Source organism: Ixodes scapularis, unplaced genomic scaffold (genome assembly GCF_016920785.2).
Source record: "Ixodes scapularis isolate PalLabHiFi unplaced genomic scaffold, ASM1692078v2 PGA_scaffold4__175_contigs__length_147842914, whole genome shotgun sequence".
Classification (NCBI taxonomy): Eukaryota; Metazoa; Arthropoda; class Arachnida; order Ixodida; family Ixodidae; genus Ixodes; species Ixodes scapularis.
In genome coordinates this window covers 28,251,561-28,273,843 of record NW_024609879.1, presented here as the reverse complement: position 1 = coordinate 28,273,843, position 22,283 = coordinate 28,251,561, and the positions used below count along the sequence as shown (strand labels likewise).

General features: G+C 45.3%; 1 protein-coding gene across 1 annotated transcript in view; it reads right to left on the bottom strand.

The window, feature by feature from the left end:
* The window catches only part of LOC120846209 (choline O-acetyltransferase-like), a 40,929-nt gene extending 19,159 nt beyond the window's left edge, over positions 1-21,770 (bottom strand). Inside the window, exons 1-2 of the mRNA XM_040503672.1 lie at positions 21,582-21,770; positions 567-738 (exon numbers count right to left, since the gene is read on the bottom strand). Coding sequence (XP_040359606.1) covers positions 567-738; positions 21,582-21,770 — 361 coding nt within the window. The remainder of the gene's footprint in view (positions 1-566; positions 739-21,581) is intronic.
* Between the last annotated feature and the right edge of the window lie 513 nt (positions 21,771-22,283).

Genomic DNA, 22,283 nt, shown 5'->3' with positions numbered 1-22,283 from the left:
TACCGCATTAACTTCTGGCGCAGTCTCCCAGAAGGAACAACGAGCACAAAACAGACAGCGTCGTCTGTTTGCTGCGTCTGTGAGGAGATGGCGCCAGAACATTATGCGGAGCGCAAGTTCGTCTTCTGCTTGCACGGGGGTTTCGATGATGTACGGATGTTGAGGTCTTATTGGCTGCTTGAAAGAAACAAAGTAGTGGGTTGACCTTAATGCATGTAGCGTTAAAGACTACCCAAACTTCCTCCAGTCAAAGCCCAACAGAACTCAGCATCGTCCTGCCGTCACCGCAACACCTGCACAAGAAGCAGGCGACTTGCTCTCCGAATAGCGTCGACAACTCTAAGGTCATCTGAGAACGGTTCTAGCGTGAGCTTTGACGACATTTTTGCTGTCATTTTGTACAAAAAAAAAATTACGCCTGGCGTTTTCACTCAGTAAGACCGACCTGACAGCCCATATTTGGTGAAAGCCTGTGCTTTCTGTGTTCAGTCGGCGATTTTGTTTTTCGGCTCATCTCGCCCCAGAAATTTCGTTAAGATACCCCATGCCTTCGGTTTGAAACTCACTTTGGGCAATACTGGCGTATATCTTCGCCCAGACGTCCCTGTCTTCCGCAGTTAGAATTGCGACGCCAACTTCCTTCTCAGGCGACATCTCCACGACTCGATTGAGCTGAGTGAAGATCCTGCTTTCGTCGTGGGGCACCCCTTGTGCATCGTAGGCCTTAAAAGTGAACATCTGCGCGGCACAAAACTCGGAATCAGCTTCAACGCCCAAAATACAGAATCAAATAAGTAGTTTGTTTTGAGTTTGCTTTGCGTTGACGAATTTATGCATAAAAGTACACCCGTCTTATATCTCACATACAAATATTTTGTGGAAGACTATAAAACCCGCTTTTGCTTTGCACCTAATAGGCAACCTATGCATCTAAAAAGAAACATATTTATGTTTAGGTCTCCATAGGGCTTAGTATTTGTAAAATAAAAAAGTATATATATATATATATATATATATATATATATATATATATATATATATATATATATGTGTGTGTGTGTGTGTGTGTGTGTGGGCGGTTTCATTTGGATTCAAGCAACGAGTGGCAGTCGTATTTATTATTTTTTTTTTCAAAATTTTTATATTTCGCGGCGCATTGGATTCAGGCAACGAGTGGCAGTCGTATTTATTATTTTTGTTCAAAATTCTTATATTTCGTGGCGCATATTCCAAGAATAAGAATACTTTTTATTTTAATGTCCTGACATGTTTAGTTTCTGAGAAAAACAAATCTAAAGAAGCGGGCGCGGGAAAGAACGACGAGGTTTTGACGATTGTTGTGTGTGGCGTCTTTTAATCACTCTCAGTATCAAAGTATTCAAAAGAGAGCGTCGATATTTTTAGTGTGATATATATGGAAGCAGGTAAGACGACATTATAACTACTATTTATTATTCGTTGCCCAAATTTTTGGAAAAATCCCCAAACATGCCTCCGCGAACAACTGTGACCTAAATGGAGGATTTTGTGTTGAGTCGACTATGTTTAGTATCGCTTTTAAAATAATACCAGGCGTGGAATCTTTCACTTCCTTCCAAATTAAGCAAAGTTCGTGTTTTTATCATGTACGAGTACTGAGAAATAAATTATGAAACAGTGAGAATTTTCATTTTTCGTTCAATTTCAGCACGCTGTATAAAAAAAAACATTTTTAATTTATTTTTCGTGTCGCGTTCTCTTCACACCCTTCTTTTAGCCAGAATACATTCCGTTGGAGGTATTTGCCTTGGTTTTGAGTTTTAAGCCTCTAAATATGCTAAAAAGGAGCCCATGCCCCTGGTGGGATTTGAATATTTTCGTGTGTGGCGCTTTTGAACCGCTCTCACTATCAAAGTATTCAAAAGAGAGCTTCGAGATTTTTTTATTGTGTCATATATGCAAGTCGGTAAAATGACATTCAAACTAATATTTATTATTCGTCGATCCAATCTTTGTAGAAATCCCCAAACATGCCTCAGCGAACAACTGTGACCTAAACTGCGGATTTTTTTGTTAGTCGACTATGTTTATTTTTGTTTTTAAGATAATACCATGTTTAGAACTTTTCATTGCCTTCCACAAATGTAAAGTGTGTGTCTTAATAACGTACGGGTACTGAGAAATTATTCATGAAACAAAGAAGGTTTTCACTTTTTGTTCAAGTTCAGCTCGCTGTGTGTCGCGTTTTTTCATTTTTTTTTTAGCAAGCATACATTATTTTAGAGGTGTATGCACTAGTTTTGAGTTTTAAGCCTCTAAATATGCTAAAAAAGAGCAAATGCTGATGGTGGGTTTATGGGCTATAGCTGTATATTTTATTCTTTATTATAATAATCTAAGGGACTTTGAATAAATGCTCACATAAAAAATATGAATGTCGTTAGGCGTATAGTAACAAGTTTGCTATTCCAAACGTCTAAACACTATAAAATTGCGACTCCCGAAAGCGGGTTTTAAGGCAATTTCCACCGGTGCCATGATTGGAGGGGCCTCAAGCCTAAACCATATGCGCTACATAATCTATACTACGTTGGAAATATCAAAGTATTTCCAACGTATTAGAGTAAAACGCACTTCATATTGGAAACTTAGATTTTTAAATTCGAAATTTTATATTTCTAATGCGAAATTCATGTTGATAACATAACCGAATCATTTTTAGCATATTCAGAGGCCCTTAAAACTCAAAATTAGGGAATATACCTCTAACGGACTGTACTCTGGGTAAAAAAAAAAAAGGTGAAAAAACGCGAAGCAAAAAAAAGAAAGAAAAAAGAAACATTTTTGTTTATACAGCGCGCTGAAATTGAACGAAAAGTGAAAACCTTTTCTCTTTCATAATTTATTTCTCAGTACTCGTACGTGATTAGGGCACACACTTTACATAATGTGAAAGGCAATGAAAGCTTTTACATGTGGTATTATATTAAAAACAAAACTAAACATAGTCGACTAACAAAAAAATCCGCAGTTTAAGTCACAGTTGTTCGCGGAGGCATGTTTGTGGAATTTTACAAAGATTGGATCGACGAAAAATAATTAGAAGCTGGAATGTCGTTTTACCTACTTAAATATATACCAAAATAAAAGATATAGATGGACTATTTTGAATACTTTAGGATTGAGAGTGGTTCAAAAACGCCACACACGAAAATCGCCAAAACCCACCGTAGGCATGTGCTCTTTTTTAGCATATTTAGAGGCTTAAAACTCAAAACAGAGGCAAATACCTCTTACAGAATGTATTCTGGCTAAAAGAAGGGGCACCATGACAGAACAGCACACGACATAACAGTACGCTACAAAACAGCACGGTCAAAACAGCACGCGTCAAAACAGCACAGCGTCAAAACAGCACGGCGACAGTACAGCACGCGTCAAAATAGCACGCGACAAAACAGCACAGCGTCAAAACGGCACAGCGACAGAAGAGCACGTGCCAAAACAGCACGGCGTCAAAACAGCATGACGTCAAAACAGCACAGCGACAAAACAGCACAGCGACAAAACAGCACAGCGACAAAACAGCACAGCGTCAAAACATGAAATTGACAATATAACTAAAGCTCGGCGTTTTCGATTTGTATTATTTGAAATTCTGCGCACTTTGTTTTTGGATTTTATTCCAAACAGAAGTTTTCAGTTTATTGCGGTGAATATTTGTAGACTCAAGAACTTCTAAGTTATATTCGGTTTGTTGACGAAAACCAGTATACTAACGAAAATGCAATAATTAAAAGCGTTTGTGTAAAATGTATACTGAGTACCAGGTGCTGATCTTCTTATTTGTTGCCGTCTTTGGCAGCCGACACGACCTGTTCTGTAAGACGCACTCGGCCTTATCCTGATCTGTCATTATCGTCGTGTGCTCGCATTTGTACACAGGACGAGCATGAGCTTCAGTACCACTTCGGTCGGAGAGGCGAATATCAAAATGGAGAAATTAGCAAGCATTGTACTCGGTGCGTTTTCCACCAGTTTCGTAACTGCGAGAGGTGATAAACTCGCGCCGACGGCAGAAATGACAATAAAACACTCGTATTTATGCCCTTCTCTAGTAGACTGAAGTTGGGGGTGTTAAAAAATGCGCGGCATTTACGGACACTCTTGGTTTTCCATTGTTTGATTTCACGATTAAACTCTCTTCTTTTAACAAAGAATTCGGCACAAATCCCTATCAGGTGAAAAACCCAGATTTTGTCCTGAAGACCCCTGCACCCCCGCAGCTTTTGATGAAAGTTGAACCGATCTCGCAGGCAAGCTGAAAACTGCGAAATGAAGTGGTCATACGGTCAGTAATGAGTAGGGTTCCGTGTTTTCGGAGTTTAGTTTTCGTAAAGTTCGGAGGGTGTTTTTCTGAGTTTATTTTTTGCCGAAAATTCAGAGTTTATCGGAGTTTATTTTTGTTTGATTCCGAATTCTCCAAAATTTGGAGCTCAATTTCGCAGTGTTTCTTATTAAAAATAAACAAATAATATCCAAATGTAAACTTATGCTGGACAAAAAAACAAGAAAACAAAAAAAAGAAAACGTGATTGTATCAATATTTTTTTCAGTCGGATTTGGCGTTGGTGCCATTGCTACTGGCAATACTAATTCGTCATAGAACAAAAGTGGCGCACAAGTGTTCGATAAAAGTCGATACCTTAAAATTAATAACCTACTGGAGGTAGTCGCTGGGAAGTCTGTATTCATTCCATGCTATTCTATCAACCTACCGCGCGGCCGCAAGATGTAGAGTGGAAAAGGATTAGATAGAGAAGTTTCATCTGTCCTCTTCCCCACTTTATGTAATTGCTGTGGTCCATAGCTTTCACGGTTTCAAAAACACAACCTCTCCTTCCTCTCAGGCAGAAATAATATGACCCAAACCGGAAACATAAACAGTAACTTTTGTCTTGACCCGATAGTAAAATGACCTGTTGTCCTGACCGAGATTTGAAACATAAGTGTAGTGGCATTTTCCCAGGACCATTTACTCTATGCGCTGATTAAACCATTAATTGTAAAATATGTTTCTGTGTATGTGGCCCGGGGGAGGGGGGGGGGGGGGACGCGGGAGGGGATTGGTAAATCGAAATTCAGAGTTTATCAGATATATCTGAATAGACGAAACTTTTACCGGCGGGCGTTTTTCGAATTTATCTGAAGACACGCAACCCTAGTTATGAGTAACATTCTCCCCCCTCCCCCCCCCCCCCACCCATGCATACACACACCACTCCAAACGCCCTCGAAAATACTGAACTTTTTCAGTTAAGACCGATTTTGGAATGATGAATTCGGCGTACTTTTACCGGTTATATTCGGTTTAACCCAAAACCGCTGAACTCTAAATATAGCGTTTGAAGTTAAAAAATGCACGTCTCAAATAATGCACTGTAAAGGAATTGAGGTTCTAGGCCAATTAGTCAAAAGCCAACTCGTCGACAGCCAATTTTTCGAATCTGTGCGTTTCGAGGCAAGTTCGGATAGGGGAGTACACTCGATGCGAGCATGACGGTTCCCTGGGCAGTACCAAAGCCCCGCTGGTGCGTATTCTGGCTATTTTGTAGCGTGAGCTACACTGGCCGAGGTTTAGCAGTTTCGAGTGGCTTGCATAATGAGCCGTGCTGCGCATGTGCGAGGAGCAGGGACGTCACACGGCGCACAGCTGGCGCGCCGGAGCCACCGCCGCCGCCGCACCCGCAGCCACCGCCGCCGCCGCGCCCGCCTCGCCGGTCTGCGCGTTCCAGAGGAGTGACGTCATAGCCGCGGCAGACGCACTGGCGCCACCGCGTGCCCAGCTGTGCGCCTCCGTTGCGCAGTAGCGAAGTTTGACACTGCACCGGAGCCGCTTGATAGCGCCTCTCATTTTGTGCGCATAAGCTCACGCTACGGATAGCCGAGCTAAGCCACCACAATTTTCTAGCAGTTTTGCTCATTTTGACGCACAAGTTTGCTGGTGATATCGTCTACAAGAAATAATTCAATCGCACGGCAATGTGCTGTCGTTAGTTGTTTAAAAAAACAAAAAAAAAACAAAAAAAAAAGCGTGTGCGGCAACGGTGTGTTCAGCCCATGCTGCAGTGTAAGGCCACAGCATTCAGGCTGCAGCATGTTACTGCTTCACCGGTTTCCACTCGATCAAGACCTTCGACGGTAATCATCTGTGAATTTAACTCTAAACGTACAACTTCTCGCCTGCAAGCTCCATCCTCGTGTTTCCAGGAGATTTTATTCACGGCGAATTAACTCCGCAGAATCGGTGCCCATGATACACCTTGAATACGCTCCACGTTAAAGTCACATTATCTTACCGATTCTATCAATGCATCTGTAATCGGCGCATCTCCCGCTTTTTTTTTTCTTTTTTTTGGGAGGGGTGGGGGGATGTTTTACGCTTAGGTGGTAATTACGAAACTACGAGTACTACGAAACATCACCGGACCGCCACATACCAGGCAGTTCATAAGTTGAACTTATTGATATCTTTTTACCAATAACTTTTCCTCTTTCCCTGATACTTCAAAAAACACCAGACAACGAAGCCAAGATCGACGCGAAGGAATCCTTTCTAACTACCCCAATCTCTTCAGAGATTAGCGTAGCTAAGTAGTAGTTACTACTGCTAACTTTATTTGCTTTTAGCAATCACGCAGCAGCAGCACTCGAGACACTGGCTTGAGTGCGATCCCGTCGCCGCCAGCTTACTTTTTTTTTATTGTTTCTCCACTAGCTGTTAAATAATGCCATGCAATATCCAACCCTTTTTCTTTACGTTCTGTTTTGTTTTCATAAAACGCTACCTATTACATCCTTTTTACATGCGTGCTGTTTTGTCGTTCTGCTGTTTTGACGCCGTGCTGTTTTGGCACGTGCTCTTCTGTCGCTGTGCCGCTTTGACGCCGTGCTGTTCTGTCGCGTGCTATTTTGACGCGTGTTGTTTTGTCGCCGTGCTGTTTTGACGCTGTGCTCTTTTGACGCGTGCTGTTTTGACCGTGCTGTTTTGTCGCGTGCTGTTTTGTCGTATGCTGTTCTGTCGCGTTCCCAAAAGAAGGGTGTGAAAAGAAAGCGACGCAAAAAAAGAAAAAAATTAAAAAGGTTATTTTTTTTTATATATATACAGCGTGCTGAAATTGAACGAGAAGTGAAAACACTCTGTTTCATAATTTATTTCTCAGTCATCGTACATGATAAAAACACATACTTTCCTTAATTTGGAAGACAATGAAAGGTTCTATATGTGGTATTATTTTAAAAGCAATACTAAACATAGTCGACTCAAAAAAAAATCCGCAATTTAGGTCACACTTGTTCGCGGAGGCATGTTAGGGGATTTTTTCAAAAAGTGGAGCGACGAATCAGAAAGAGTAGTTATAATGTCGTGTTACCTACTTGCCTATATATTACACAAAATAATATAGACTCTCTCTTTTGAATATTTTGAGATTTAGAGTAGTCCAAATATGCCACACACGAAAATCGTCAAAACCTCGTCGTTCTTTCCCGTTTCTTTGAATTTTGTTTCTCAGAAATTAAACATGCCAAGACATTAAAATAAAAAGAATTCTTAATCTTGGAACGTGCGCCACCAAATATAAAAGTTTAGAGCAAAATACAAAGTACGATTGCCACTCGTTGCCCGAATCCAAATGAAACCGCCCATATATATATATATATATATATATATATATATATATATATATATATTCCCGACTATAGTCCGCACCCGGTGTACAGTCCACAGGGGGAAATTTGGGGTCAGAAATAAAAGATCTTGCTTAGATAGCCCGCACCCGGTGCATAATCCGCACCCCGTGCATAGTCCGCACCCCGTGCATAGTCCGCACCTGGTGCTTAGTCGACACGAAAATCTACTCGTAGATGGCACACGTTTACAAATGTCTGCTTTTTAGCTCACAATAAAGCCTATAATGTGCATAAATCATCATTAACATACACTTTCGTGCACAAAATTCGTCACGTCTCGTCATAATAAATGATCTTGAAAAACATAATTTATGTATAGTCCGCACGCGTAGATAGTCCGCACAGCCAGAAATTTCAACTTTTAAACATGTATAGTCCGCGGACTAGGGCCCGGAAAATACGGTATATATACATATATATATATATATATATATATATATATATATATATATATATATATATATATATATATATATATATATATATATATATATATATATATATATATTATATATTGTGCACGTCCATGGGCTCTATTTCGCTGAAGCAAGGTTGTCACCGACGAGAAAACAGGGTGGACATTCTTGCTGACAATTTTATTTCACTGAAATAAATGCCACCGGCGCTTGTGTTTTCTCAGTTTGACAAATATTAGGCAGGACTGCAATAAAAAATGTCAACATAGGGTGATTCCTTTGGAGTGGCCAAAACGCTGCCACATATGTGACCAGCTCTCGACCCCAAATGGCGACCCAGTACCTAGTTGAATAGTCGGTGGTCAAAAGTGACTCCCCCACAAAACAACATAGCGGCCGATACGCGACAGGCGAGCCCTTCTGTGAGGTCCAGCAGACAGCGCGCCTTTCCTACGCAGTGAGTAAATAGGAATCATACGCCTATTCAACGTCTTCCACGTGCCATTAGACACTCTAAATATTCGCCTCTGAACACCGGTGCCCACCTGTGTCCAGTAAGGTCGACTGTGCATGTGGCGTGAACGCCGTGTTTAGTCCCAAGTGCATCTCGCCAGACTGGCTGCATTTTTACCGCAGGCATAGAACGCTAAAACAAAATCGATACGCGAGGATTGCTCATGCTGACTTCATTGAACACAACGTATTCTTGCCGTAAGGTACGACGAATCGCTGCGAATCTTCCGTCGGCACCGACCAGATGTGTTGCACTTGCACCGACGCTACTGCTATTTTAATGCGAAAACATTGAATGCCCCGTGGAGCGAGCCGACGTCATCAGCTTTGAAGCCGTGCCAGACGGCACCTTCAATCCTTTCTCCGAGTGAAGCCAGCTCCCAGCTATAAAAGCACGCGAAAAGCGTAGCCAAACGGTGTCTAGTTTTCCGGATCTCAAAGGAGCCGAGTAAATCTGATGGTGCCATTGGCTCGCGCGCGTGGATGAGGCTCCCATTGGCCGCTGCGCGTCAGTTTGAACGACCGCCGGCCACGCCATGGCGCTGCGTGTACACGTTGCGGGGGCTTGCGACGACGCTCGACCGTCGTCGCAAGTACTCCGCAGATGAAAGAAGGAAGCCGAAGTGCGGCGTGCATGCTTTCGCATTCTCAAAATGATAAGTGTTTAGGCGTATCTGAAGACTTTTTGATCGCTTGTTGCCCGCGTCTTTTTAAGTCGGTGCGAATTGTCCATTCGTGCGCGTGTTTTTTCTCGAAAAGTGGGGACAGCCGCTGATCTGGGTGGCACGATTACCATGATTGTTACTAACTGACTAGGTAAAGAGGCCTACTGTTTAAATTTTTTTTAATCAATGGGTACATCACAGATCAACGCTGATGTTCGTGAATCGGGCTGCACATTGCACCATTTTCTAAAGACGCTTCAACATCTTATGAGGAAATTGCAGCAGTTACTGCTAGAAGGCTCAACAAACTAAACTATATTTTTTTAGGGTTCTTGGGGGCCGCACATACCTACACCAGCCCATACAGTATGCACGCCACAAACACCAACCTGGCAATTCAAAATGTTGGACCAGGCGGCCCGCATGCCACATCGTCTGCAGGCATTTCTGCCACGAGTGGGCCGAGTGCATTGGACCACGCGAGCGGCGCTCCACCACTTCTAAAAGGCCGTCGCAGCGAATACGCAGAGGCTCCTGGGATCATGGCGCGGTCGATGACAGTGAATAAATCATTACGTGTTGTTGAACCCGTCCGTCATGTCATTCTACGAGACGGGCAGCAGCAAGAGAAATCTCCCAGGGTAATGGCGTATACATGAACGCAGCATACCAACAACGCACGAAGAACTCCGGCACAAGTCCACGACTTCCTATAAATATGATATAGCTTCGTTAATACTAAAAACTCATTCGAAAACCTAAGGGTAGAGCGGCGAATGGCATCAGTGGCGCCCCTTAGCGGACCTGGAACCTTCGAAAGCAGACGACGCGATGAAAACGTGTCGACTCAGCGACGTTCTAGACATGTGAGGACCCCATATCCTTATTCTAAGAGCTCAAACAATTAATTTCCTTCCGTATTTTTGCCCAGGGATATCCACTGATTACAACTGCAACAATAGTAAAAATATATTGTGTATGGATACATTTTTCTTTAACTAGGCTGAGCGCCGTTTAGAGCATTACGTACGACGGGTTCGCTTCCGAAAATCGCAAAGAATGAGATGTTCATTAGAACTATGCTCTCGAAATTTACTTTTGGTGTGAAAGGTACAATTTGGCAACTTTGCCATGTAGGCTCAGAATAAGTGATCACAAAAGGATACCTGAACTTCAAAGTCAGCGCGCCAGTGGCCCAGTGGATATCGCTAGAGATCCTACTTGCTAGAGGAAGCTGAGCAGATAAAGACGCTACCACGCAGACATGCACATAACTACAACACACAAGAAAGAGGTAAACATGACCGTGCAAACACTTTGCAAGCATCGCAGTAGTGAGAATAAAGCAAAATTTAAAACTCAAGAGGCATTTTGTGGGCTCCACACCAAACCAAAACATAAAGTGATAGCGTACAAAAAAAAGCGCATGTTTGCAGAGGACACGAATGTCTCGGCGTTAAACGAATCAAAAGTACGGGCGTAACAAAGCAGACGACTGATCTTATTAATCAACAAAGTGGCAGATAAAGGTTCGAAAAGATACCCAACGAAAAAACAATAAGTGTAAGCATTTCCTCTATTTCGAAACTCCATCACTTTCTTCCAAGCGCTTTCTTGGAACTTGTTGAGTATTACAGCAAGTTTATTCCCTGTTGCTCAACTGTCATTAAGTAACTTCGCTATCATTTCGGAAAGGACTGCGCTCTGCGTGGTGAGACGAGGCTGACAACACCTTTCAAAGAGTGAAGGCGTGCATTCTAAATACACCTATTTTGTCTCTGTTTGATCCTAATCCTCCTGTTATAACATCTACATATCGGTTCAATTACGCGCTAGGAACTGCTCATCCGCAACGAGTATGGCAAGCAGTTCCGCACTGTTGCCTTCGCGTACCGTTCAGTGACAGCGACTAAAATACGGTATTCCATTGCTGAAAAAAAAAAAAAAGGAAACCCTGCATGCCTAAAGGACTGCGAAATATTGCACTTTTATTTTAGGGGGCACCACTTCCCGATTAGGGCTGACCACTGAGCTTCTTTCATGTTGTTATATAAGAATGACCCTTTGACGATCACTCCCACAGCACGACTGCATGCTCAATTAGAAGTTACATATGTAGAATCAGAAAGGTACTAAAAACGTAGAACCTGACTCGCTCTCCCGATTTTCGCTTGCGGACACAGTGACTACCAAAGTTAGATGACAATATCATTGCATCTATCTAGAATATATCTCACCTGTCTCAGAGAGAAGTACAGGAGGCAATGATGAACGTACTTTCTTGCCTGGCGCTATTCGCTACACTATTTTGTCTTGGCCGAAAGACAGTTTACGACTACGGAACTGCGGCCTTCTTTTTGACGTACAAGACGAGCTATTGGTCTATAATATCATCTCGTTACAAGCTAAAATAAATAGTCCTCTTCTGCAAAACAAGAACATTAGGTTCAATTAGCTTACGAAATACACATAGGAATTTCCCGGACAACCGGCATTTTCTGTGACAATTAATAATGACTCCTGATGAACCAATACATTAAGTGGATTATGCAACATTCTACATCTTGCCATGCTACAGACAGATGTACTTACAAAGGTATCTACAGCGTGATTGTAGTTCGTAAAATGTCGGCAACGACCCTGAGAGAAGCTCGGTATTAACATCATTCTGCCTTTCGAGCGTGAGTCGTCCTGTCAGCGCCTCTTCAATGTCCTAATGAACTATATCATTCAAGGGGATGTATGTGCATGTCATCTCGTTGGTTATATTATAGACATTCATCTGTTTACTGAAGGATGTTTTTGCTCGGTTTCAGACAATGGTGTGCAGTTCACCCTCGAGAAGTTTCCGCTATCCGGCTGGAACATCGATGGCTTACTAAGGGCGATTTCCACCTTCGGTAGGAGCGTTTCGTCATCTTCAGAGCACAGTGATCAATCCCATCGTCGTCGTCAGATATTGTAACCAAAGACCAGAAGCACGCATTGCTTGGCAGAGCCTTTTAATTTACAGGTGACACAGAGGTAACCTCAGTGCAAGGACTGAGATACACTGGAGCGGCAATGAGTATTTATAGAGGTACAACCAACTGGTGCAGGCACGACATTTCAGGGACATGAGAAAGGAATGCTGTTGTAGTACACTTTCTGAACACGAAATACGGTTATCATGTGTGTAATACCGATATTACTTAAAACTACTTAGCAGTATTGAAATCTTAAAGCATTAATACATTATTACTAAAGCTATACTGTATACATAGCGTGTCTCTAAAGTATTCAAAAGGTACAGGTGTCAATTCTTTTCATATCCTGTATGCACTTATGGCAAGTTTTTTTTGCCTGAAAAGAGAGAACTTAAAGCCTTCCAGAACAGCCTATATTCCGCTCACCCTTGAGCTGAGATTAGAAACTCCGCCTTTAACGCGTGCTCGGCAGCCTCCGCAGTGCTTTGGTTGCGCGTGTTGGCCCGTCCACACTTGTGTCAGCTAGGGCAGAAAGTTCGCTCTGAAGGCGCGTCTTCTAGTATTAGCTTAAGGGTGAACAGTAGATACTCTTGAAACAGACCGAATGGAGGGTTTAAAAGCAGTCTACTTTTGGCCACTTTCTACGGCAGTGCAGTCAACGGTAGGGGCACGCGTGCCCTATGCTATTGAGCGGCGATTTAAACTTTGCGTGCGCTCCACTTCTTTTCTCGGAAATGCCACAGAAAGGTGCTTTCGAGTCTAGTATGTGCTGACCTCGAACTCGAACCGAAACCTACTGAGTACATGGTCCACACTCAACGCCTTGATCCTAAAATTTTGACAGCGAGGCAGTTAGCGGTGATGACAAGGAAGAATCAGCTGCTTAACCAAGTCAAGATCTAGATTCAACAATGTTTGCGAGGGTACCTTGTTTTAATAAAATCCTAAAAATACATGCCGGTAAAACGTTTGCAAATTTAAAAAAAAACGAACTAAATATTAATTCTACAATAAAAAACAAGACGGTAAGTTTGGTGGGAGCACATGACCTGTGGTCCTGAGGCGAGACCACTGCCCCTTTCTATGAAATCTAGGACTATTTACCGAAAAGGGTTTACCATATGTCGTTGAGGTTATTTCAGGACAACCGGTCATTGCACTCATGGGTCATAGGAAAGTCACTGTTTTGGTTTCCAGTTGAGAGCAAACAATTCGTCTATCTGAGAGGAGGAGGGGTAGGTTCTGTTTTTATAAGGGGAAACAATACAAAAAGACAACACTAATTTCATAGGAAGGGGACAGGGCAGCTGGGGCTTCTATTTATTTCAGTGACCACGTCTAGATGTTTATGGTTTTAAAATATTGACACGTATTCAAGCAACACAATTTTCTAAGTATTGTCGTGGAACAGTTAGTAGTTCCTATGACTATTGCACCAATGCCAAATGTATCCAAATATATATTTTGATACAGGTGAATTTATAATATGCCTCTGCTCGGATACTATTTATTTTTATTTTAAATTTTTGAACGATAGCAATAAGTCAAAAATGAACTCTGAATTTTTGAGAATTGGGAATAGAGCAAAAATACACTTTGATAAACCCCGAGTTTCTGGCAAGAAATAAACCCTGAACATCAACCTCCGAATCTTAGGATAAATCAACTCCGAAAACGCAGAAACCTAGTCATGACTCTTATATAGTGGGGGCATTAAGTGGTTCCTCCATGACATTTATTCAGATACATCAGTCATGGCAAGCTTGGCAAAAACCGTCTTCTTGCACATGCATTTGAAGTCATCCCTACACGGGAGGGAAAACTGTCATTTTGGTGCGGGACATACTGTGTGGGAGCATAGTATCGTCGTAGGACAGCGTCGGATTCCTGGAGTTGTCTGCTCGCTTCATGGTGCACGAATGACAATAAATACAGCCCCGAAAGGGTATCCCCAACAGCATGCGAACCAGCTCTGGATATGACTTCCCCACAAGCGGAGCGGCCTGCAACTAAGTGGACTTCGCAACCGTGTTATGGTGTCCAAGCGTTACGGACAGCAGCAGATTACCAGAACGACTATGGAGCTCAGGAAGGCAACCAGACAATGCGTACGACTGGAGTGAGTTTTGTCAGCTAATTACGTAGTTTTGTGATCTAATTATAATCGTCGTCAACGACAGACTCCACAAAAGAGTTCGGGTGTTCTTCAAGCAGCCATTTCTCAATAGCTACCACGATCCATTGAGCATTCCTTGAATACCGTACTACATTCCCGGTCCTATTCTGTATTCACACCTCAAAAATACAATAAAAAACAACCGTGCACATCCGAGCGAGCAGGCTATTATCAAAACAGGTAATTTCACTCGCATATTGATGTAACCTCGTCCGTTCTGTCTAGGGCTTCATAATGTCGATTGAGGTTCTGTAGGTTTAGGTCCTAGCTGGCACGCCGTCACACTCTATGCTCCGGCATCAAATTTGAATTCTTCAAAACATTGTATTTGAAATAAACTTATTAATTTTCTCTGCAGTTACCAATCTGTTTCGAGTCAGTATGTTAATACGGCTTGGTCGGGGCGTGGCACTGTGAATACTGTGGCGTAAAACAAATTTTGCGATAATGTTTATGTTTTAATGTCATTAGTAAGACAGTAATATCTGTCTTACTATATTACTGTCATTAATGAGACAGTAATATAGTGGTCAAACAGGAGCTGTTTTTTTAGTCTAGTCTGCATATGTGTATTTATGTTCAGGCGTAACTAATGCGTTTTAACAGAAAATAAATCCGGGCAATTTAGGTTCTGCACCTAGAAAATATCTACAGTGCGCAAATCTGTTAATGCGAACCGCTTTTTTTTTCATTTTGCTTCGAAAGGGTGCGGGGTGGCAGAAAGATTTACCACTTAGGTTATTACCCCAACTGATGACGTGTGCGCATTCGGTATTGTTTCCCAAATATTGCCTCGCATAATTGCGTTCCCTAACGCGATGCAGAATGAATATCGCGCATGTTTCTCCCGTTTAATTCTTAACCTAAGATGTTGTTGGTGTACAACCATCACAAACAATAAAAAAGTACGAAAAACGTTTGTGAAATTGTGCGGTCCCAGAAGATTTCGTAAACGAAAATTTCTCGGAACATAGTCAGCGAGTGAGGAAAGCCAATACGGGCGGAAGTAATGTACCTCTTTGAGTGTGTTCGATCTCTCGGTTCTCGGTGTCAGTGATGAGTACGTCCAAATAAATGACTGTTGATTTTTTATAGAGCAATCAGCTCTCAAAGGACGTATGCAAAGGAACAAACCATTTTTTTAAACGGTTGTATGAGCAAAGAATATCACGAAATGAATTTACTACAAAAAAAAAATGTTAGAGCTATATTTGCGAAGTGAAACGAATTTGTACTTGGCGGCCGCGTGAGCCCACGGAAATGTGGCAAGTCGCAGCCACGTGGCTGGTCACTAATCAATTGGTGCTTGAGCTCTTGTTGAAATAGTTATCGAAGTACACTTTGTGATGGACTCCTCTTGGGATTAACCTGCACAATCGAACAACAATGTTCCCAGTTGCTCCAGAGTCAGGCTCTCCTGCACGTCTTGGGGCAGAGTTCTCCTGTCCCGTGTACAGTTCTAGCTTGTACGAGAACCCGCTTACTACTGAGAGAACAAATACTTTGTACCCCGATTTTTGGGTTTCTGCGGGCAGTACTGTTTCATTGCACATGCGCCTACGAAAGGTATATTCTGTTCATCCACAAACAAGAGCTCTTCAAGCGGTTTCAGCGACAACTGTTCATTTACAGCATCGATCAGCGGTCGTATCTTCGCAAGCCGGTCTCTATCAGGATGATCTCCTGGGCCGAGAGAGCTGTTGTCCACAAAGTGAAGGTTGTGCTTCAAATGTTCGAAGCGTGTCAGCGTGAGGTTGTCAGCCACTTGGCTTACTCTGGTAGTTTAACTCCAGTACCATTTAGTGTTCTTCAGCTGAATTATAAACGTCCACATGCAGGTGCCCAGAAAAACTTCAATCTCCTCGGCACTGGTAGAGAGGGGCCTACTGCCGTCCCTCTGGACTAAATACAAATTGCTCTCATTTGCGATAACTGAAGTAAAAGCGCCTGGGAAGATGAATTTCAGGTATTGGAAGGGTGATTCCAACTCCGAAGTTTCCTGCGAAATCTCATTTTGTCCATTGAACTTGACTGTTTCAGGACCCCCATCAAGCTTGCATTCTTCCAGAAAATGCTTCTCTTAGATTGACTTGACGACTAATCAGCTGGTTGGCTTGCGAGAGCTTCCTCTTCATCAGAGCTTGTACTCGCCTCGCTGGAACTGGCACTACAGTTTGCAGGGGCTGGACATCTGGGGTACAGAGAATAACAGCATCACATACAACGAATACAACGGGCAGTAAAATAAATAATTTGGAGTGAAATTTTACATTGTATAGGGGATTATCTTTTCTAATGGTTCTAAGGGTGCTCTTTGAAACATAAAAACAAACCTACAACTTTGCCATTGTTGTATAGTTACACTTGACGAAGGATTGTATCTTCCGATAATCTCTGTCAATAAAGCCTACACTGCTTGTAATTTTTTTTCTACATAAAAAAGAGTTGAATTTTCAGAAAAAACATCAACTTATAATCAGAGACATCGTCACTGCTGGAGAGCTCGCTGTCCCTGCTGTCCGAAAGAATTTAACGGCTGTAACACCATTTGAGATCATTCGTGTCTGCTCGATGAAGAAAAAACACCGTCGTGCACATTGTTGCATATGTGCAACATAGCTATTTTTTGCTTCTAAAGACAAACTTCGCCGATAATCTTAAGGCTTTTAGTATTTACATGATCAGCAGGACATAGAGTTCAGTGGCAAAAGTTTTGTTTTGCGCTACACCGTATTGAAAGTAATATACAGTAGCCTAGGCTTACCTGTGTGACTTGTTGAGCGTTCACGTGGCGGCTGTCATGCTTTTTAGAGAGCAGTTTCGCCGCCTGAGTACAGATGGCAGCACTGGACGGCTCGCCTCGCGGATGTATATTGCGGAAATGCAGCAACGTGCCGAGCCAGCACTAATTGCATTTTGTAGATGTTTTTATTGTCGTTTATTGCTATGTTGCAAATATGCAACAAGGTGCAGCAAAGGGTTAAATCAATTAAAAGTTATATATCCTTTAAAGCAATCATCCGGCCACTTTGAGGTAGGTGTATGCCCGTTTGGTTTTCCCGCTAAATTGAGCGGGTAAAATGGCATCATATGACGTGATGACACGGGACCTATACAGAAATTCGGTTGTTCCACTAGATTTAGCGGGAAAATTAACGTCACGTGATCTCCCCTAATTATTTTTCCTCGCTACATTTAATGAGCAAACAATGTCACATGATTTTCTCTCGCGTGACGTATACACAAATGTCGTTTCTCCGCTGCATTTGGCGGAAAATTGACGCTACGTGGCCATGTTCCATTACCTACTCACAAACTAAGTATCCCTGCCTACTTGAGCGGTAAAATGACATCACATAATGTCATGTGGCCTCCACACAAATTCCGTTTCCGAGCTATATTTTCGTGCGAACTTGATGTCACATGACTTCATGTCACTTGACTTCAGACACTCATTCAATTTCCCCTGTAAATTCAGCAGGGAAAATGACGTTATATGTCTTGATGTCACGTCATTTAGGCATAAGTCTAGCTTACCTGCTATTTAGCAAAAAAATTGAGATGTGTCCTGCCACCCCTTATAAGAATGGCACATCTGGACTGATATTGAGAGAAAACAGATGCATTTATATGAAAAATTGGGCATATCTGGCCGAATAGAGCATATCAGTTTATATAAGGCTTATCTGGCAAGACATATCCAATTTTTTATATATCCATATCTGGGTCGGTCAAATAGGGTTACACTGTTGGGACCGAGTGGTGTCCGGGCACTTTGGGTACGGCAGGGAACCGAGCCAGGGCAGGAGATCATGTAGAGGCCGGACTCGGGAAGGACCAGAGAGCAGGAGGCGTGTCTTTATGTACCTCTTTATATATACATATGGATACGTTACATCATTTGCCGAAAGAACATTAGAGAACACTGTCGAGAACAGAAAGTAGCAGCCGCCTGCTGCTGCTTTTATAACGTCACTCTTCCCCACATCCCTAGTAGGGAATCCCCAGGGTTCAGGTCTTCACCAAGACTGTGGGGTCAGTGTCCTTTACATTCAGGTATGCCCTTCCCCTCTCTCGCACACTGCCACACGCGGCACACACACGGAAGGGCCAGACATCCTTGGCCGCTGTGTCGCCGGACAATGTCGGTGGACAATGGTGCCATCGAAGTCAAGGAAGGCGGAAGACATCCATAATTGCAGGCGCCCTGGCGTCCGTGTGTTAGGAGATAATCCCATGGGCGATCTAAGCTGGAGAAATTTAGTAAAGCCCCCCCCCCCGTCCTGGCGTCCGTGTGTTAGGGGATAATCCCACGGGCGATCTAAGCTGGAGAAATTGAGTAAAGCCCCCCCCCCCCCTTTGTCGAGGACGTCCCAAGGCTGTCGGGTCGCCGTGCGTCAAGCTCACACAGAAGAAGCAAGGAGAGGGGCCGGACGGCAAAGACGGCCTGATGACACTGGCGTGGGTCAACCCGATGATTCTTCGGAGAAGGTCACGTCGTCCCCGCGTACCAAGGTGCGTTGGCGGCTCCAAGGCGCTTCTCCCTTCGTCTCCGGGTGCAGCTGACCGTAGCCACATGGCGACGATGCTCCAAACGATCACCTGTGCCGGTCGGTTTGGGAGCGCAAGGTAGTCTCCTGGGTCCTTTCGCAACAGCTCCTTCGCCGACAGGAAGAGTGTTTTGAGGGGGAGCAGTTCACACTGGTCCCTTGAAAGACGCAATCTCACGGCTGGGCTGGCGACTGAGGTCCAGGCCGGGGTTCACTCTGGGAAGTGGCAGTCACAAAGACCAACAACACCAAACCAAACTCCGCGCAGGCAAGCGCCCTGCCCCCAATCTTTCCAATCTGCCAGACGAAAGCCAACAACCGAAAAAAAATGCCTCGCGAAAATTCCGTTCTATTCTATCAACAAACGACACGCACAAAGAAACTTATTTCTTCCGACAGGTTGCTCTAGCGAAAGAAACTTCTGCAGACTAGTAAAAGATCTCTGTGACAAGTTAGTGGCGCCCCCCTCCAGTCCGCCCGTCTGCGGCCGCCTGGCTCGGCCGGCAACATTGTTCATCACACCAATAAACGCCGTTGAGCGCACGCACTCCGGCCAGACATCGTCCACCCTCACAACCAGGCTGCGTGTCGTCTCTTCTCGGCGGGTGCTTCGGCCCCCTTCGTCCACGTTCGAGAAAGATCGTGACACTGGCGACGAGGACGACGAGCTGAGCTTGGAGCAGGGCTGCCTCCTGTGGGGTTCCAGGGTGGTGATTCCACAAAGTCTGCGGGCCAAGGTGCTGCAGTTGCTGCACGCGGGGCACCCTGGCATCGAAAAGACCAAGATGGTGGCACGGTCGCACGTTTGGTGGCCTGGCCTGGACCAGGACATCGTGCACCAGGTGCAAGGCTGCCAGGTCTGCCAGGAGAACCAGCGAGCCTCGCGCCACGTGGAGATCACCCCCTGGCCGTTCCACAGAGGCCGTGGTCCCGCTTGCACGTGGACTATGCGGGACCCTTCAAGGGCCACTACTTCCTGGTGGTAGTGGACGCCTTCTCCAAGTGGGTGGAGGCACTGCCAGTCACCAGTCCATCGGCAAGCGCGACCATTGCGGCTCTGCGGCAGGTCTTCGCGGCGCAGGGATTGCCGGACATCATTGTGTCCGACAATGGTCCCGCTTTCGCTAGCGCCGAGTACCTCGACTGGCTGCAGAGGAATGGGATCCGCCGGATGCTGGTTCCGCCGTACCACCCCGCTTCCAATGGTGCAGCTGAACGGGTGGTCCAGACCATCAAGGACAAGCTCAAGAAGAGCCAGCCCGGGGATTTCCGAACGCAGGTGGCCCGGGTACTGTTCCAGTACCGGACCGCACCCCACGAGGTCACTGGCCGTGCCCCCTGCGAGCTTCTGCTGGGCCGGATGGTCAAGACACCCCTGGACGTCTTGCATCCAGACCTCCGGTCCACGGCGCTCCTGAAGCAGCTGAAGCAGAAGCTGGCTGCTGACCGAGGGTGCCGTCCCGGGCCTTTGCCGGAGCCGGGAGCGTCGGTGTACGCCAGGAACTTCCGTCCTGGCCCACCCTGGTCTGCCGGGCGTGTGGTTTCACCAGCGAGTGCCTCGTCGCTGCTCGTCCGCATGCCCGACGGGACCACCTGGCACCGGCACGCCGACCATGTCAGGCCTCGCCTCGGGACCTGGCTTCCACCCTCGGCCGTCGCTTCGAGGACCAGCCTGCAGGGGGCCCAACAGCACCAGTCGTGGCCAGCGGAGCGCCACCCACCACGGAGGCAACAAGAGTCTCTAGTCCTGCGGCACCAGTTGGACCGGTGCCACTCCAAAATCTGGTCCCTGCAGCTCCACCGGGTGGAGCGCGACCGGGACAGGCAGCGCTCGGCGTTGCCACACCTGGCCCGTCGACACCAGTGCCCAGGCGGAGTGCACGGCAGCGGAGGCCACCTGACCGCTACTCGCCGGGGTGACCTTCATCGTCGACAGGCCGGGACTTCGCATGACCAGACACCGAGATGGTGTCGGCCGTGCGCATTGTGTTTAGTTTTGTTTTATAACAAACAAACTGGGGGGGAGGAGTGTGACAAGTTAGTGGCGCCCCCCTCCAGTCCGCCCGTCTGCGGCCGCCTGGCTCGGCGGGCAACATTGTTCATCACACCAATAAACGCCGTTGAGCGCACGTACTCCGGCCAGACATCGTCCACCCTCACAACCAGGCTGCGTGTCGTCTCTTCTCGGCGGGTGCTTCGGCCCCCTTCGTCCACGTTCGAGAAAGATCGTGACAATCTCCAACGCTCAACCCAAAATAAAAGAGGATCCCGTGAAAAAAAAACAAAAAAACATTACAAATCGTAACGTAACTCACATAGGGCATATCCCTATTAAATTCGAGCACGTCCTCCATGATGCAAACTCTACCGAGCAGAAAACCGTTTTAAAGGAACTTTACCGCCAATACAACAAGCTAAAGCCGAACGAAACGCAAAACTCGAACTCCCGAAAAAAAAAGCTAATAACCTTGCCGAATTACCTAGTCGACTCAATTACACACACAAAAAAAAAAAAGTTTAGCCTTCCCTTTTCCCTCGAAAGTCCTTCTTTGCATCTAACCCACGCCTAGTATGTTCTTGGTTTCACTCGGACTGTTCAAGTTTTTCTCCTTGGACTTGACTGCAGGCACGAAGTTGCAGTCCCGAAGATCTTTCTTGGTCTCCAAGTCCGACGTGATGAACCACAGGCAATGAGCTGTGACTCCGTCTCGAACCTCGCTGAGTAGTTCCGGGCTCGTTGTTGTCTCCTCCATGCTCCTTGCTCGCACTTGAGCTTTGGGTTCGTGGCTGGTTGGGATGGGGGTCGTAGAGTTTTCCCCCTCTCAGCCTCAAGGACCGTTTCTCCTGAAGTGGCGCTTGTCGCGCTTGCATTAACGCTCTTTGCAGCAAGCGTTTCTGCCAGAACATACTACGCTGATCCGGCGCTGCCTCTTCCTTTTCGGTCTCGGTCGTTTGCTCATAACGGCATCGGAGTTCTTGGTCTCAGATCCACCATGCTGCGAGCACGACAACGTCGTCAGGCGCACTTGCGTCGGATTTGCTTTGTACCGCCCGGGCTCCATCGTATCCCCGGTGGGTCCCTTGTTCGCGACCCCGCCGCCGGTTGCAGGGCCCCCGGGGTGGCCGTCTTTGGGGTCTCCCGTCCTCCAACCTCGATGTTGACTTTCTGCCGAACGCGTGCTCGCCGATGTTCTCCTGGCACCTGGACTCCTTGAATGGTCTGGAGCCCGGCCTCCGCAACCGCACCATGCATGCGCGGTTAATCT